General features: G+C 46.2%; 1 protein-coding gene across 6 annotated transcripts in view; it reads left to right on the top strand.

The window, feature by feature from the left end:
- The window catches only part of ZNF496 (zinc finger protein 496), a 37903-nt gene that overhangs the window by 10024 nt on the left and 10839 nt on the right, over positions 1-17040 (top strand). For 4 of the 6 annotated variants that reach the window (XM_058430471.1, XM_032136467.2, XM_058430470.1 and 1 more), the window contains 3 exons: positions 11772-11904; positions 12421-12528; positions 13633-13746. In XM_058430471.1, the coding sequence (XP_058286454.1) occupies positions 11772-11904; positions 12421-12528; positions 13633-13746 (355 nt within the window). Of the gene's footprint in view, positions 1-11771; positions 11905-12420; positions 12529-13632; positions 13747-14206; positions 16278-17040 lie in introns of those variants that run through there. The other 2 variants (XM_058430472.1, XM_058430473.1) reach the window with 1 other exon arrangement.

Here is a 17040-nt window from a genome sequence, read left to right as displayed (position 1 = left end):
ATATCTCCTTCACTTTCCCTCCTAACACTTTCCACTGGCTGGCACGAGATTTACTTATGACAGCATCATCCCCTCCCATGGGAACAGGGTGTGTGGCTCCTGCTTTTATTTAGTTGCTCCTTCCCCAACAGAAAACTGAAAAACAGTAGACACTCTATTATCATGTCTCAGCAGGACGTCGGAAGCTGAGCAGTTTGCCTTCTGCACAGTTCATTTGACATGACTTTATTTTATTTTTATTTTTAGAGACAGGGTCTTGCCTTGTCACCCAGGGTTCAATGCAGTGGCATAGTCATAGCTCACTGCAGCCTCAAACTCCTGAGCTCAAGCCATCCTCCCACCTCGGTCTCCTGAGCAGCTGGGACTACATGTGCATGCCACTACACCCAGCTAAGTTTTGTATTTCCTTGTAGAGACAGGGTCTTGCTATGTTGCCCAGGCTGGTCTCGAACTCCTGACCTCAAGTGATCCTCCTGTCTCAGCCTCTCAAAGTGTTGGGATTACAGGCGTGAGCCACTGTGCCCAGCCAATATGACTTTAAACTTGGAGACGGGAGGGCTAGGGATGGGAAGGAGTTAGCCAGGTTACCCAGTTAGGGGGCATCTCCATAACTTGCTTTTGCCCCACCAAAAATGTGGCACACGCCCATTTACCCTGATGCTCAACACATACATGTCAGCATCTGCTGCATACTGTGACCATTCCCAAACACAAAGGAGGTAAAACCAGTATTTCTTATTAAAATTTGGACCTTTAACCAGTATAACACATAAGGGGATGCTGTTGATTCAGTACCTAACGAGGTTTGGTCTTCATCTTTCAATTCCTGCAGTCCCTAGTAAATGCCATAGCGAGCACAGTACAGAGATTTCGATAAGTCAGTACTGTTTTATTACTCTGATAGTTTCTTCCCAGTGCACTAAAAGTCACCATCATGAAGATCTTGTTTATAAGTGTTTTTTAATTTCTGTTTTTAATTGTGGTAATATACACATAGCATAAAATTTTCCATCTTAACTGTTTTTAAGTATGCGGTTCAGTGGTGTTAAGTATATTTACATTGTTGTACACCCAATCTGTAGAACTTTTTCATCTTCCCAAACTGAAATTCCTTATAACTCCCCATTTACCCTTTCCCTTAGCCCCTGGCACCCTCCATTCTCCTTTTAGTCCCTGTTAATATAAATACCTCATATGAGTGGAATTATGCACTATTTGCCTTTTTGTGACTGGTTTATTTCATTCAGCATAATGTCCTCAAGGTTGTATGTGCCGGAACTCCCTTCCGTGTTTTTTTTTCTCCCGAGATGGAGTCTTGCTCTGTCGCCCAGGCTGGAGTGCAGTGGCTCGATCTCCGCTCATTGCAACCTCCGCATCCCAGGTTCAAGCAATTCTCCTGCCTCAGCCTCCCAAGTAGCTGGGATTACAGGCATCCGCAACCACGCTTGGCTGATTTTTGTATTCTTAGTAGACACGGGGTTTCACCATGTTAGTCAGGCTCTTGAACTCGAACTCTTGACCTCGTGATACACCCGCCTCGGCCTCCCAAAGTGCTAGGATTACAGGCATAAGCCACCGCGCCCGGCCATGAATTCCCTTCCTTTTTAAGGTTGAATAATACTCCCATGTGTGTATATATCACATTGTTTATCCATTCATCTGTCGATGGACATTTGCATTGCTTCCATATTTTGGCTGTTGTGAATAATGCTGCTACGAACATGGTACACGTGAAGTTTTGTTTTTCTTTTTAAATAAACCTTCTTATTTTTACATAATTGTAGGTTCACATGCCATTGTAAGAGATAACACAGAGAGATCCTGTGAACTTTTTAAACACTCAATGGTAAAATATAGAGTAAAAATCTATATTCTATAAATATAGTACAATGTCACACCCAGGGTATTGACATTGATACATGCAAGATACAGAACAGGTGCTTCACCAGAAGGATACCTCCTGTTACCTAATGTCCACACTCATTTCTTTCCTACCCTCACCCTCTCTTCAACCTCTGGCAACCACTGATATGTTTTTCAGCTCTATAATGTCATTTCATTTCAAGAATGTTACATAAATGGATTCATATAGTATGTAACCTTTGGGGATTGGCTGTTTTCATTCAGCGTAATTCTGTGGAGCTTCATTCAGGTTGTTGCGTGTGTTACTAGTCCGTTGCTTTTCATTGCTGAGTAGTATTCCATCACGTGGAGTCCAACAGTTCATTTAACCATTCACTGGTTGAAGAACATCCAGGCTGTTTTGGGGTCATTATTGTATAAAGCTGCTATAAATATTTGTGTGCAGGTTTTTAATGTACGCATCAGTCTTCATTTCTCTGGGATAAATGCCCAGGTATGCAATCGTTGGTAAGTACAAAAGTTGGTAAGTTTTGTAAGAAAGTACTCTTATCTGATGTTAATATAGCTTCTCTTCTTTCTTTTGATTAATAATTGCATAATATATTTATTCCATCCTTTTACAGTCAACCTGCCTATATTATTATATTTAAAGTGAGTTACTTTTAGATAGTATATATTTGTTGTTTTATTTTGTTTGAGGTGGAGTCTCACTCTGTCACCCAGGCTGGAGTGCAGTGGTGCGATCTCAGCTCACTGCAACCCCCATCTCCTGGGTTCAAGCAATTCTCTTGCCTCGGCCTCCCGAGTAGCTGAGACTACAGGCGTGCACCACCAGGCCCGGCTCATTTTTATATTTTTAGTAGAGACAGGGTTTCACCATGTTGGCCAGGCTGGTCTTGAACTTCTGACCTCACGTGATCCACCTGCTTCGTCCTCCCAAAGTTCTGGGATTACCGGTGTGAGTCGCTGCACCCAGCCTAGATAGTATATATTTGGATAATGTTTTCTAATCTGCTCTGCCAGTTACTGTGTTTTGATTGATGTATGTAGACCATTTGTAGTTAATGTCATTACTGACATGTTAGGGCTTAAGTCTGTCTTTCTATTTTTCTGGCTCTGTTTTTGTTTCTGTTTCCTTTTTCCTATTTTTCTGTGCGTTACTTGAACATGTAGAATTGCATTTCGATTTACCTAGTGTGGTGTTGAGTGTATGTATGTTTTTGTATAGCTTTTTTAGTGGTTATTCGAAGTATTACATTTATATACATAACTTATCTACTGAGTATCATTTTATCAGTTTGAGTGAAGTGTAGAAGCTTATTTCTTTTTTTCGGGCACCGTGGCTTGTGTCTATAATCCCAGCACTAAAGAGGCCAAGGTGGGAGGATTGCTTGAGCCCAGGAGTTTGAGACCAGCCTGGGCAACATAGCGAGACCTTGTCTCTACAAATAATGATTCTAAAAAAATTAGCTGGGAATGGTTGTGTGCTCCTATAGCGCCATCTACTTGGGAAGCTGAGGCAGAAGGGTTGCTTGAGCCCAGGGGGTTGAGGCTGCATAGTGAGCTGTGATTGCATCGCTGCACTCCAGCCTGGGTGACAGAGTGAGACCCCCATCAGAAAAAAAAAAGAAAAAGAAACAAATATAATATACCTCCTTTTACATACCCTCATCCTTCTTCGCCTATTATAATGCAGTTGTGTTAAATATTTCCTCTACGTACATTTAGAACCGCATCAGAGTGTTGTAATTTGTGCTTCAACTGTCAAACATTATTCAGAAAACTCAAAAGGAAAAAGAAAATCTATTTATTACCCATATTTTGGCTTACTGTTTTCTTTCTTCTTATGTTCCAAGGTTCCTTCTTTTTGTTTAGAGTATTTCTTTGGCCGTTCTTTTAAGATAGATCTGCTGGTGATAGACTTACATATTTTTTCCTCATCTTAGTAGGTCTTCATTTCCCCATCATTCCTGAAGGATGTTTTCACCAGATGAAAGATTCACAGTTGACAGTTTTCTTTCAGCACTTGAAAAATATTATGTTGCTTCCTTCTAGCCTCCACGGCTTTTGATGAGAAATCTGCTGTCATTCAAAAATTTTTTCCCTATAAGGAGGGTATTATTTTACTCTGGCTGCCTGTAAGATTTTTTTCTTCTTTTGCCTTCAGTTTTCAGAAGTTAAATTATGCTGTGTCTTCTTACGGATTTCTTTAGATTAACCTATTTAGAGTTTGCTCAGCTTCTTAAATTTTTAGGTTTATGTCTCTTTCCAAGCTTGGGAATTCTTGAGCTGGATTTTTCTAGTACTTTTTTAGTCCCTCTCTCTTTCCCCTCTCCAGAGTGCTAAGGATACAGGTTTTAGATCTCTTGTTAGAAACTGTGTAATTTATAAAGGTACCTGAGACTCTTTTCATTTTTTTTCAGCCTGTATTCTCTCTGTTGTTCAGGCTGAATAACTTTATTTTTCCGTCTTCAGGTTGACTGAGTCTTTCTTCTGTCCCCTCCTCAGCTGAGCCTATTCACTGAGCTTCTTATTTCATATTGTGGTTTGTACTGTTCACATTTCCAGTTAGTTATTTTCTCTATCTTCTGTTTCTTTGCTGAGACTTTTTGTGTCTTTACAGACACTTTCTATTTTTTCATTTGTTTGGAGTGTGCTTATAATTGTTCATTGAAGCATTTTATGACAGCTTCTTTGTCAGATAGTTCTAACATGTCTGTCACCCGAGGGTTGGCATCTATTGGTGGTTATCTTTTTTCATTCAGTTTCAGATCTTTCCAGTTCTTGGTATAGTGAGTGATTTTCTGCCTGCATATTTTATATGATGAGACTCTGGACCTTAACTTTGGTGTAGCTGGTTTTGTTTGGTTATGCTGTGTTGTTTTTGACATTGCTCCAGCAAGAGAAGGGCAGGTGGGCCACCACTTGTTATTATCTAGTGAGAGAACGTCAGGTTTCTTCCTGGATCTCCACGGGCACCAAAGTGGGGATGCTCCTCCTATGCCTGAGTGGGAGTGGAGTTCCAGCTCCCTACATGGTCTCCATTGGTGGCAGGGGGGCTTGTTCTTAGCTAGCAGGGATGGAGGTCCCAGCTCCCTATTTGGCCTTCTCTGAGACCACCCCAGCAGGGTTGTTACGGCACCTCATTGCACCTGGTGAGGGTGGAAGTCTAGGCTCCCTACTCATTCTCTGCTGGTGTTGGTAAGAAGGGGCCACAGTTTTCTTATGTGGTATTAAGTGGAGTAGAGCAGTTATTATCTGTTTGGCTGGGCTGCCCCTTTCCAGGTCCTGTGGCTGAGAAAGCAGGCTTTTGTTGGAGCTTTTTTTGGTCTGTGCCCATGGGTATTTCTTGGTAGCTGGCTCCTTCAGCTTTAAGTCAGGGAAATATGTGGTAGAGAGAAAAACCAGTGAACTTAGCATATGTTGTTGCAAGGTCCCTGGCCATTCTGCCACCCTCTCTCCACCTTTCAGAGTCTCCTGTGCTCATTTTATGTGCAATGTCCAGGGTTTTCATTGTACTTAGTGGGAGGCATTAGAAAAATCTCCTCTGAAGATTTAATCTTAAATATACATGTTTATCTATTTTCCCCATCCCTTCTTGTGAAAAATTAACAAAATGTAGGAAGTGAAAAGATACCACTCATTCCCAGTCGTGTGAGAAGACTCTGCATGGTCTAGTGAACTTCCTTCTGGACTTTTCTCTGCCGATTTATTTGTGTGCCTCACAAATAAAAGGATCCTGCTGTAGATCAATGTTCTGTTGTTATGCTCCTCCCCAACATGTAAGCATTGGTCCATATGGTTCTAAAAGCTCCCTGGGGATCCTGCTAAGTGGCCGTGTCAGATTCTGTAGGTGACTGGAGTACTGTCTGTCCACCTACCTGGTCCCTGGACTTGGGTTTGCTTCTGTGATGCCATGACTGTCTAGTCAGTTTTCTGTCGCTGTAACAGAATACCTGAAACTGTAATTTATAAAAAAACAAATTGACTTCTTATATTTATGGAGGCTGAGAAGATTCAGGTTGAGGGGCTCCATCTAGTGAGAGCCTTCGTGCTGGTGGGGGCTCTGTGGTGTCCCGAGGTGGGGGCAGGGCATCACATGGCGAGGGGCTGAGTGTCCTGACACGCTTGCTCAGGTCTCTCTTCCTCCACCTACAAAGCCACCAGTTCCACTCCCATGACAACCTATTCATCACCTCTTAAAGGCCACACCTTTCAATACTGCCACATGGGGGATCAAGTTTCCAGCACATGAAATTTGAGGTACACATTCAAACTATAGCAAGTAGATTCTCAAACACCTAATCAAGGCTCAAAGGAAAAAGCAGCCAAATCTGTTGTTAATATATACTTTCAATTTTTCCCTCGGGACCCCGACTGCGCGCGCGTGCGTGCGCAGACACACACACACACACACACACACACACACACACACACACCCCTCCCAGGAAGTCTTGTCAGAGTGATGGATTCTTTTGTAATTTTTGTCAACCGTGGCAATTACCATTTTTTCCCCATTTAAGAAACCGACATCAAGTTGTCTCCCACAAGTCCTTGTAAGGAAATCCAGTGGCTTCCCGAGGCCTGTTTTGGATTCTGTGGAACAGCCTGGGAAGAGGCTTTTCCACACTGACCTCTTCCTAGCAGCAGATCCACTTAGGGGCTCATTCAGATACAGCCTCTGAGGCTCCACCCCTGACCTACTGAGTCAGAATTTTTACTAAGATGCCTGTGATTCATATGTACAGACAAGAGTCCTTGTTTCAAAACCCTGATTCAAATTTAGAATTTTTGAGGTATTTATTTTTATTTTAAACTTTTTCTTTGGAATTAATTTTAGAGTTAGGGAAGATTGCAAGAACAGTACAGAGACTTCCAAATACCCTTTCCTTCACTTTCCCCATTCTCTCTCTCTCTTCCTTACCTACCCCCACCCCTTCCTTCTATTTTTCCCCAAATCTTCAGTTGGATGCAGACATTGGTGCCCCCTTATTCATGCCAAAGGAGCATATTTCCTAAACACAAGGACAGTCTCTTAACCACAATACAATTACCACGTTGAGGAAATTTAACATTAAAACAATAATGATCTAGCATCATTGCTTCTCATTTAGTTGTCCCATCTCTAGCACTTCCTCCCTGGGTTCTCAATGTTTGTCATGCTGTGGATAGTTTTGAAGAGTAGAATATTGTGATAGGTGATACAGCTTCCTTCCCTCAGGTGGGGTTAGACTCACAGTGGCACTCAGGCCACGCGTTTTGCAGGAGAACCACACTGGGCTGTGCACTCCCCATGCAGCACATCTGGAGGCATTGAAGGTGGGGTGTCCTGCATGGGTCACTGGGTCACATGGGTCATGGGTCACGTCAGCTCTGATCACTGGGATACCTATGTACAATTGACGCATGATTATTCCATAGGTGTTTTTTTATATTAACATTCTTTTACTTTTCACCAAAATGATTCCTTTAAATGCCCTCTGCCGTCCATATTTTTGCTTTTTAAAAAAAAAAAAAAAAAAAGACTAGTCAAGGCTGGGCATGGTGGCTCACACCCGCAATTCCAGCACTTTGGGAGGCCAAGGTGGTTGAATCACTTGAGCTCAGGAGCTTGAGACCAGCCTGGCAACATGGTGAAACTCCATCTCTACTAAAAATACAGAAAAAAAGTAGCTGGTCATGGTAGTGAATGCCTCTAGTCCCAGCTACTTAGGGGGCTGAGGCCCAAAAATCAGTTGAACCTGGGAAGCGGCAGTTGCCGTGAGCCAAGATTGCACCACTGCACTTCAGCCTGGGTGACACAGCAAAAACCAATCTCAAAAAAAAGAGAAGGAAAGAAAATCACTCCTTCCCAGCCATGTCCTGGGTGCCTGGCCCCAACACCCAGGGAAACCATCTGACAGTAGCTGATAGTTTTCCAGAGAGGTAGGCAGATGCAAGGCGTGTTTTAAAAACTATTCTGTTCCTTTTTTGCTTGTCACATAGATATAGTAATATAAAAGTCCTATGAGTTACTTTTCTTTTTTCCACAAAAATTTTATTTTGTGGTCCTTTCCAATTATATAAAGGACTGCTTTATTTTCCTGGTTTCCTAGTATTATATGGATATACCATCATTTTAAAAATGAAAATTAGGCCAGGCATCATGGCTCATACTGGTAATCCCAGCCCTATGGGAGGCTGAGGTGGGAGAACTGCTTGAGCCCAAGAGTTTGAGACCAGCTTGGGTAACATAGCAAGACCTCATCTTTACAAAAATTAAAAATTAGCCAGGCATGGTGGCTCACTCCTGTAGTCCCAGCTACTTGGGAGGCTGAGCAAGAGGATTGCTTGAGCCCCGGAGGTTGAGGCTGCAGTGAGCTGTGATTGTGCCACTGCACTCCAGCCTGGGTGACAGAGTGAGACCCTGTCTAAAACAATATAAAGATAAAAATAGAAATTAAAATCAGTTTTTTGACACATTCCCATGGTCTGTGATTCAAAGTTTATGAAAAAAATCTCCCTGTTACACCTAACCCCAGAGTCCCAGGTCCCTCTTGAGAAGCAGCTAACCTTCGAAACTCCTAGACGCCCTGCACTTGGTGGCCATCTGGATTCCATCATGCACAGGTGTTCTCCTGCAACAACACGCTTTGAAGAGAATTCCCTCTCAGTACAAAGAGGCCTTCATTCTTTCTGTGCATGTAGGATCATCCCTTGTGTGGTTTCTGTAGCTTACTCAATCCGCTGTCTTGTTGATGTGTGTCAAGGTTTTCAGTATTTATTAGATCAATGCTGCAGTGAAGCAGCTTTTATAGACTTGACGTTGCACATGTGCAATATAAACTTGAGAAATCTCTGCACCGAAGGGTGGGCATGTTGGTAACGTGCAACATAAACTTTAGAAATCTCTGCACTGAGGGGTGAGCACGCTGGTAACTTCTGGACTGAAGGGTGGGCATGTTGGTAACGTGCAACATAAACTTGAGGAATCTCTGTGTTGAGGGCAAGCTCGCTGGTAACCTCTGGACATTGCCCAGCAGCCACCATAGGAGCGGTGGACGGTGGATGTGCAGCCTCCCCAGCACTGAGGAGGAGTACTGCTTCTCCACATCCTTGGCCACCCAGCTGGGTAGCTGCCATTCGGATTTTGCCAAACAAGATAGGGATGAGGTGGATCCAAGAGCAGAAATCACAAAGCAGTGTGTCCCCTGGAGCCTGGACCTGGGGTAGTCGGTCTCCTTTCTCTCTCTTCTATCTGCATATGTTGCTTTGGGCTCTTCCCTCAGCCCCAGCTTCCACACCCCCTCCCTCCCCTAGTGCTATGGTCTGAATGTTTTTGTGTTCCCCTCCCCACAGAACCCAACTATGCTGGTGTCAGCTGGGGACTTCCCAGCCTCCAGAACTGTAAGACATACATTTATGTTGTTTATGAGTCCCCAGTCTTCGGTATTTTGTTAGAGCAGCCCAAATGGATTAAGACAGAAAATTGGCACCAAACATTTTGGGTGCTACCCTAACAAATACAACGTGGAAGAAGCTTGGGAACTGGGTAATGGGTAGAGGTTAGAAGAGTTTTGAAGTGCAGGCTAGAAAAAGCCTGTGTTGCCATGAACAGACAATTTTTTCTTTCTTTTTTTTTTTTTCAAGATAGAGTCCTGCTCTGTCACTCAGGCAGGAGTGCAGTGGCACAATCTCTGCTCACTGCCACCTCAGCCTCCTGAGTAGCAGAGATTACAGACGTGCACCACCACACCTGGCTAATTTTTGTATTTTTAGTAGAGACAGGGTTTTGCCATTTTGGCTAGCTAGGCTGGTCTGGAACTCCTGACCTCAAGTGATCTGCCAGCCTCAGCCTCCCAGAGTGCTGGGATTACAAGTGTGAGCCACCGTGCCCGGCCCGTAAACAGACTATTACGGGTGATTTCTAGTGAGCTCCAAAAGAAAAGAGGAGATTTGAAATCCTCAGCCAGAATGTCGGTAAAAATGTGAACAGCAAAGCTATTCTGATGAGGTCCCAGATGGAAATGAGAAACGTGTGGTTGGCAGTGGAGGAAAGGCCATCCTTCTTAGAGTGGCGAATCACTTGGCTGAACTGTGCTTATGTATTAGTGTTTTGTGGAAGGTGGAACTTACGGGCCACTGCAGTTGGATATTTGGCTGCAGAAATATCTAAGCAAGGTTTTGAAGGTGCAGCTTGTGAAATGTGAAAAGAGAGAAGTGATTTAAAGATGGGATTGTTACTTAAAAGGGAAGCAGAACTTAAAGATCGGGAATATTTGTCAGCCTATGTTGATAGGAGTGAGCCAGCCTGTTTAGGAGAGAAGATAAAGGTTTTGCCATTGAAACTGAGGCTAGGAGCTAGTCCAAGAAGATGGAAAAATGACCCCAAAGGAAATTCAGAAATCATCAGGGCTCTTCTGCCCATCACAGGCCCAGAGCACAAGACCCACAGCAAGCGGGACCACAGCAGAGAGCCTCGCTTCAGTCACTCCTGAAGCCCTAGCTGGTGGGGCCACCAGCGAAGTTCCAGCCCAAGAGAGCCTTGGGCCTCTGAAAGATACACAGAGCTGCCACAGAGGTGGGGGCAGGCCCTCACCAGGGGCTGCCATGGGGTGGGACCACCAAAAGCCAGGGACAGGGCCACCCAGGGCCTTGGGGCTCAACTCCTGCCCAGTGAAGGTGCCACCTGTGGGTTTGGAAGGCGGGGTCACCTCCCAACACAGTGGGCCTGGGGAGCACAGCATCAAGACAAAAAGGATTATTCTCCAGATTATTCTCAAGCCGTAAACCATAATGTGCTGTGACCCGTAGGTTTAGGACTTGCTTGGGACCTGTTACTCCTTTTCTTTTTTTCTATTTCCCTTTTTTGGAATTGGAATGTTTATCCTGTGCCTGTCTCACCACTGTATATGTGTATGTGTGTCTGTGTGTGTGTGTGTGTGTGTGTGTGTGTGTGTGTGTGTTTTGTTTTGTTTTTTTTTAGGATGGAGTCTCACCCTGTTGCCCAGGGTGGAGTGTGGTGGCATGATCTCAGCTCACTGCAAACTCCGCCTGCCAGGTTCAAATGATTCTCCTGCCTCAGCCTCCCAAGTAGCTGGGATTACAGGCGCCCGCCACCACGCCCAGCTACTTTTTGTATTTTTGGTAGAGATGAGGTTTCACCATGTTGGCCAGGCTGGTCTCAAACACCTGAACTCAGGTGATCTGCCTGCCTCAGCCTCCCAAGGTGCTGGGATTACAGGTGTGAGCCACTGCGCTGGCCTCACCACTATATTTGGAAGGCACATAACTTGTTTCATTTCAGAGGTTCACAGCTGGAGAGAATTTTGTCTCAGGTAGAATTGTGCCTTGAGTTTCAACCGTAACTGATTTAGATGATATTTAAATGAGAGGTTGGACTTTGGACTTTTGAGTTGATGCTGGAATGAATTAAGACTTTGGGGGTTATTGGGATAGAATGAATTTGTTTGGCATGTGAAAAGGATATGAATTTGGGGGAACCAGGGGCAGAATGCTATGGTTTCAGTGTTTATGTCTCCCCAAAATTTGTGTTGAAATTGTAATCCCCAAAATGATGGTATTAGGAAGTGGAGCCTTTTGGGGAGATGATGAGGTAACAAGGGCAAAGCCCTCCTGAGTGGGATTAGTCCCTCCTAAAAGAGGCCCCAGAGAACTCCCTTGCCCTCTCCATCATGTGAGGACACAGAAGATGCCTGTCTTTCAACCAAGAAGTGGGCCCTCACCAGGCACCCAGCCTGCTGGCACCTTGATCTCGGACGTCCAGCCTCCAGAACTGTGAGGAACAGATTTCTGTTGTGTAGAAACTGCCCGTCCTACAGCGTTGTGTTGTCACAGCCTCAATGGACTAAGACTGAGACACCTAGCTTGTCCTGGACTGAGGCATCCCTGTTCTCCTGTGCTTTCAGAATCGGGTTTCTCCATTCAAGGACATGATTTTATGCTTCTCTGAAGAGGATTGGTCCCTTCTAGATCCTGCCCAGACTGGCTTCTATGGAGAGTTCATCATTGGGGAGGATTACGGAGTCTCAGTACCTCCAAGTAAGACTTAACTTTCCCCCATACCTCAAGACCAGGGAACTGCGCAGGGGGGTTCTCACTTGGAGTAAGAGTCAACTTCGTCCCATAAGATCAGGGAAGCGGGGCCTGCGTCAGATCGCTCTGTTCACCCCCAACCTGGACAGGAGGTCATTTGCACACAGTGGCCCTACAGGCAGTGTGTCCGATTGACCATCACCTGCTGTCTCACCACATCAGGCTTATCAGAACCAAATAGAACATGTCCTGTATGTCCATTTCTCTTCCATCATTCTTACTCGTTTGTCCCTTTACGTCTGCTTTATGCCCGAAAGCCTCAGAGAGACCCCCAAGCCCATAGCTCTCCCTGCGTGTGCTGCCCCCACTGCCCTGCACTGCCGGCTCTGGCCTTTTCACTTCTCGCCCCTGATGGTGCCATGCCCGCTGGGCATCCCTCCACTTTCTCTCTTCTGGACCAGCCCTGGTTGCTGCAGGATCAGATTACTAATAAATACGTACCGTGCCTTTTTCTTTGAACAGACGACCTAGCTGCCCAGCCAGATCTCTCCCAGGGAGGGGAAAATGAGCCACGCGTTCCAGAGTTGCAGGATCTCCAGGGCAAAGAAGTGCCCCAGGTCTCCTACTTGGGTGAGTAGTGATTCCAGAACTGAGTGGACAGAGGAGGGGGAAGGGTTGCTGGCAGCCAGAGGTGAGCCCACTCGCTGGCTTCTCTCTGCAGCCCCTAATTGCCTTCTTCATTTCCCCAGACTCTATGTGGGTCTTGCATGTCTTGCCTTGTCCCTGACTTTTCATAGAAAGACTGGGGGATCTTAATTTTGCCAGGCATTGGGATTGTACTCCCTTGGCCAAGGACTGGGAAGTAATAGGAATGTCTTTCTCCTCTGCCTGTAAGTAACATCTGGTTTGTGCTGACAATACAGCGACCCCTCCAGGAGTGAGGTCAGATACTCATGACAAGCCCAGTTGCAGAGGGAGTGTCTCCTCCTAACTGGGCACCAAGCACAGCCCTTTGAGGTGCCTCACCTGTCTAGTCTTCCCATCTGCCTGGTACAGGGGTGCTGTGAGGACATGGGCGTGGGGAGGTGCTGGGGCTCAGCAGCAGCAGTTTCCAGCCCTCCTTCAGGCTGTGTCACACTTGCACCCATGATCTCCATGCCACAGTGCTTCAAAGCATCTGCTCCTTCAGGAGGAAATAGCTTTGTACAGAATCATCAGCAGCTCCACACCTCCTTCCCTTTGGGACCTAGAGCTGGCATGAAGCAGACAAGGTTTTGATGCACCATTCCCACCTGGAACAAGCGTTCAGAGACTTGGCATGGCACAGTAGCTCCTGTCCCATCTCTACGCTGTAGGCTCTGCACACGCCGTTTGTGCAGGATGTGCGGAGTGTGCAGGGGCCTGTGGTGATGACTGTAGAAAACCCACCACAGAAAGTGGGAATCAATGCGGGGCTGGGGAGGTGCTTGTCTCTGGCCATAGAGTAGGTGGAGCAGAACCCAGATCTACGTAGATTCTGTCTAGCTTCAGAGCTCATGTTTGTGGAGTTGGCCCATTTTGCCTTCAGGTTCATTCACTCAGCAGAACTTATTGAGTGGCCACCCCCTGCCACTCCCCAGGAGGGAGCCCAGGGCCGCCCCCACGTCATAGCCTGGCATCTATTCGGATAGCACCCTCCCAGGTAGTGCTGTAGGTGCAAGACAAATCACTTTTTCCATTTCCTCCTCTGGAAAGACTCTCCAAGTCTCCAGCCATTCCAGGTAGAAGAAAGAAGGAAACGTGAGGAGCTGCAGGTGCCAGAGTTCCAGGCCTGCCCACAGACGGTGGTGCCTCAAAACACCTACCCAGGTAAAGAAGGGTCAGGGAGGTGTGGGGTGTGTGCCTGTGTGTGCACATGTGTGTCTGTGGTGTGTCGCATGAATGTATATGTGCATGTGTGGCATGGGGGATGGTTGTGTTGAATGCATGTGTGCGTGCATACACATACGTGGTGTATGTGGTGTGCTGCATGTGTGAGCGTGTGCATTCACGGGTGCACCTGTGTGTTGGGGGCATGTGGGTGTGTGATGTAAATGTGCAGTGGTGACGGCATGGGACAGTTAGGAACCGAACTCCTCAGGATCCCGCTGACCTCTGCTGTGGTGTTCTTAGCTGTTTGCCCTGATTCTGTCGTGCTGGGGTCATTCTCCAGCTCACTCCCGATCCCAGGCTCACCCTCCTTGCCTGTCCCAGGGGCCGAGAGGGTGTGTCAAAGCAGGGTGCTGCTGGAGTGCTGTTGGTGATGTGCTGAGTGTTTTTCTTCTCTCAGCATGGATGGCCAGCATCCTGACACAGAATCTTGGAATTGGGATTAAAGAGCAGGTTTCTGGCATGCTGAGGCTGCACAGGACTCTTGGAAAGTGTATGTTCCATTCCTGCTTTCAGAGAAACAGCCACAGTGTAGACTCTGAGTCGTCTTGGTAAAAGTCACCACCTCCAGAAGCAGAGGCTGCAATGCTGCCATCTTTCTCTTCTAAATACCAAACCCAAGCCTCTGATTCTTACCTGAACCCACGTTGTCATTGTAGTTTTCTGCAGCTATGGAGACTGACTCACACATATTATCTGTTGTACCTGTGATGCTTTTGAAGGCAAGATTTGTGCCATTTTGACCCAGCTTCATGCATCTTGTACCTGGACCCCTTTCATGCATGGACAAAGGGGCTTTTCTAGTGTGGGAGATCTGAAAGGATGAGATCCTGCTCCACAAGCATGGATGCCCACCCCTGGTTTTTAAGAAGCCCACCTCTGCATGCCAAGGGTGATGCATTCATTTGGGGTCCACTTGGAGTTCAGGCGCAGGCTTGATGTTTGTGGTGCACTTTGAATCTTCTCTAGCTTCTTTCTGCCCATAGCATGTCTCTCAGCCCCATTAACATACTTTTAGAAGATGGATGGATGTTCATTTATACACAGAAGTTTTCAACTCCATTCTTCCCTTGCTGGACTCTGACACAGACTGCTCTGAAACAGCCAGAAGCCAAGCGTTGCTACTGAGAAAGGGGAGAGATGATAGATTTCAAAGAGTGGGCACTGTTTTTATTTTGGTAGGTCCTGCCAGCTTGCCTTCCTAAAAGGCTTTTCCCGCCAGCTGATGCCGGATAGCTGGTGATAAGGTCTGCTTCTGTATATCCATGCCCATGCAGGACACTTCCAGATGTTCAGTTTGTGCCAATCAGATAATGCTCCTGCATCCGCCACTGAGGTGGAATATCTTTTCCTGTTTATTGTGTTCTGTGAATTGCCTAGTTAGTATTCATTTATCCTTATTTATTTATTTTTGCACTCACACTTGTTTGCTTTATGTCCTAAACATTGCACCAGGATTCAGTGATTTACATGATGACATGATTCTGTGCATTGTATCTTCATGGCACCTTCTGAGATGGGTGGCTTGATGTCTCTCTATTGCAGCTGGGGCACCTGAGAGCTGAAGTCACTTGCCCAGAGTCCAGTGCTCACAAGCTGTAGGTGGTGGAGTGAAGATTTGAACTCAGGCTGGGCGCAGTGCTTCATGCCTCTTATCCCAGCACTTTGGGAGGCCAAGGCGGGCAGATCACCTGAGGTTAGGAGTTCAAGACCAGCCTGGCCAACATGGCGAAACCTGTCTCTACTAAAAATACAAAAATTAACCAGGCACAGTGGCAGACACCTGTAGTCTCAGCTAGGGGAGGCTCAGGCAGGAGAATCACTTGAACCTGGGAGGTCAAGGCTGCAGAAATCATGACACTGCCCTCCAGCCTGGACGACAGAGCGAGACTCTGTCTCAAAAAAAGAGAGAAAAAAAATGGCCAGGCGCTGTGGCTCACACCTGTAATCCCAGCACATTGAGAGGACGAGGCAGGCAGATCACCTGAGGTCAGGAGTTCAAGACCAGCCTGGCCAATATGGTGAAACCCGTCTCTACTAAAAAATAAAAAAATTAACCAGGCGTGGTGGTGGGCATCTGTAATCCCAGCTGCTCAGGAGGCTGAGGCAGGGAGAATTGCTTGAACCCAGGAGGCAGAAGTTGCAGTGAGCCAAGATCACGCCACTGCACTCCAGTCTGGGACACAGAGCAAGATTCCATCTTGAAAAAAAAAAGATTTGAACTCAGGCTGTCAGGCTCCAGACCCATGGCTTTTACTCTGCATTACCAAACCACGGTTTGCTTTTTCTGTGGATTCATAGAAACTGCCATCTTTCATAAATTCTTCTAAATACCAAATCCAAGTTTCTGATTCTTACCTGAACCCACGTGTCATTGTAGTTTTGGGTCTGAATCCCTTGCCTCTGCTGTATTTATACATAGTTTCTTCCATTTCTCTCAACTTTGTTTATGTGTCTTGCAGCATATAAATGTTTGGTTTTTTTTTTTAAAGATGGGGTCTCGGTCGGGCGCGGTGGCTCACGCTTGTAATCCCAGCACTTTGGGAGGCCGAGGCGGGCGGATCACGAGGTCAGGAGATCGAGACCACAGTGAAACCCCGTCTCTACTAAAAATACAAAAAAATTAGCCAGGCGTGGTGGTGGGCGCCTGTAGTCCCAGCTACTTGGAGAGGCTGAGGCAGGAGAATAGCGTGAACCCGGGAGGCGGAGCTTGCAGTGAGCCGAGATTGCGCCACTGCACTCCAGCCTGGGCGACAGAGCGAGACTCTGTCTCAAAAAAAAAAAAAGATGGCATCTCTTTATGTTGCCTAGACTGGTTCTGAAGTCTTGGGCTCAAGCAGTCTTTCTGCTTTGGCTTCCCAAATAGCTGGGGAGACTATAGGCGTGTGCCATCATGCCTGGCTTAAATGTTTTCTTAACAGTTTTTAAATGTAGATACACTTACTCATCATCTTTTTGGTTTTATGCCTTGCTTAAGAAAGCTTCCCCATTCTAACTTTACAAGAATATTTTACAGTTTTTAATAATGCCTTTATCGTTTTGGTTTTTCACATCCAGCTTCCTAGTCTCCCCTGCTTTTCCCCTTAACCCCCGCAGCTTGCAGGAAGTCATTCATTCCTGGCCAGAGCATCCTTCCTGAGGTGGTAGTCATGGATTTACCTGCGTGCTGCATGCCTTTGCCCCTCCGCCTGCAACAAGCACTTGCAGCAGCCTGGCTGCTAGCTGTGTGGCCAC

The sequence above is a fragment of the Hylobates moloch genome, unplaced genomic scaffold (genome assembly GCF_009828535.3).
Source record: "Hylobates moloch isolate HMO894 unplaced genomic scaffold, HMol_V3 SCAFFOLD_18, whole genome shotgun sequence".
Lineage (NCBI taxonomy): Eukaryota > Metazoa > Chordata > Mammalia > Primates > Hylobatidae > Hylobates > Hylobates moloch.
The sequence above is the reverse complement of the archived record's forward strand: the minus strand, read 5'-3'. Positions and strand labels throughout refer to the sequence as shown.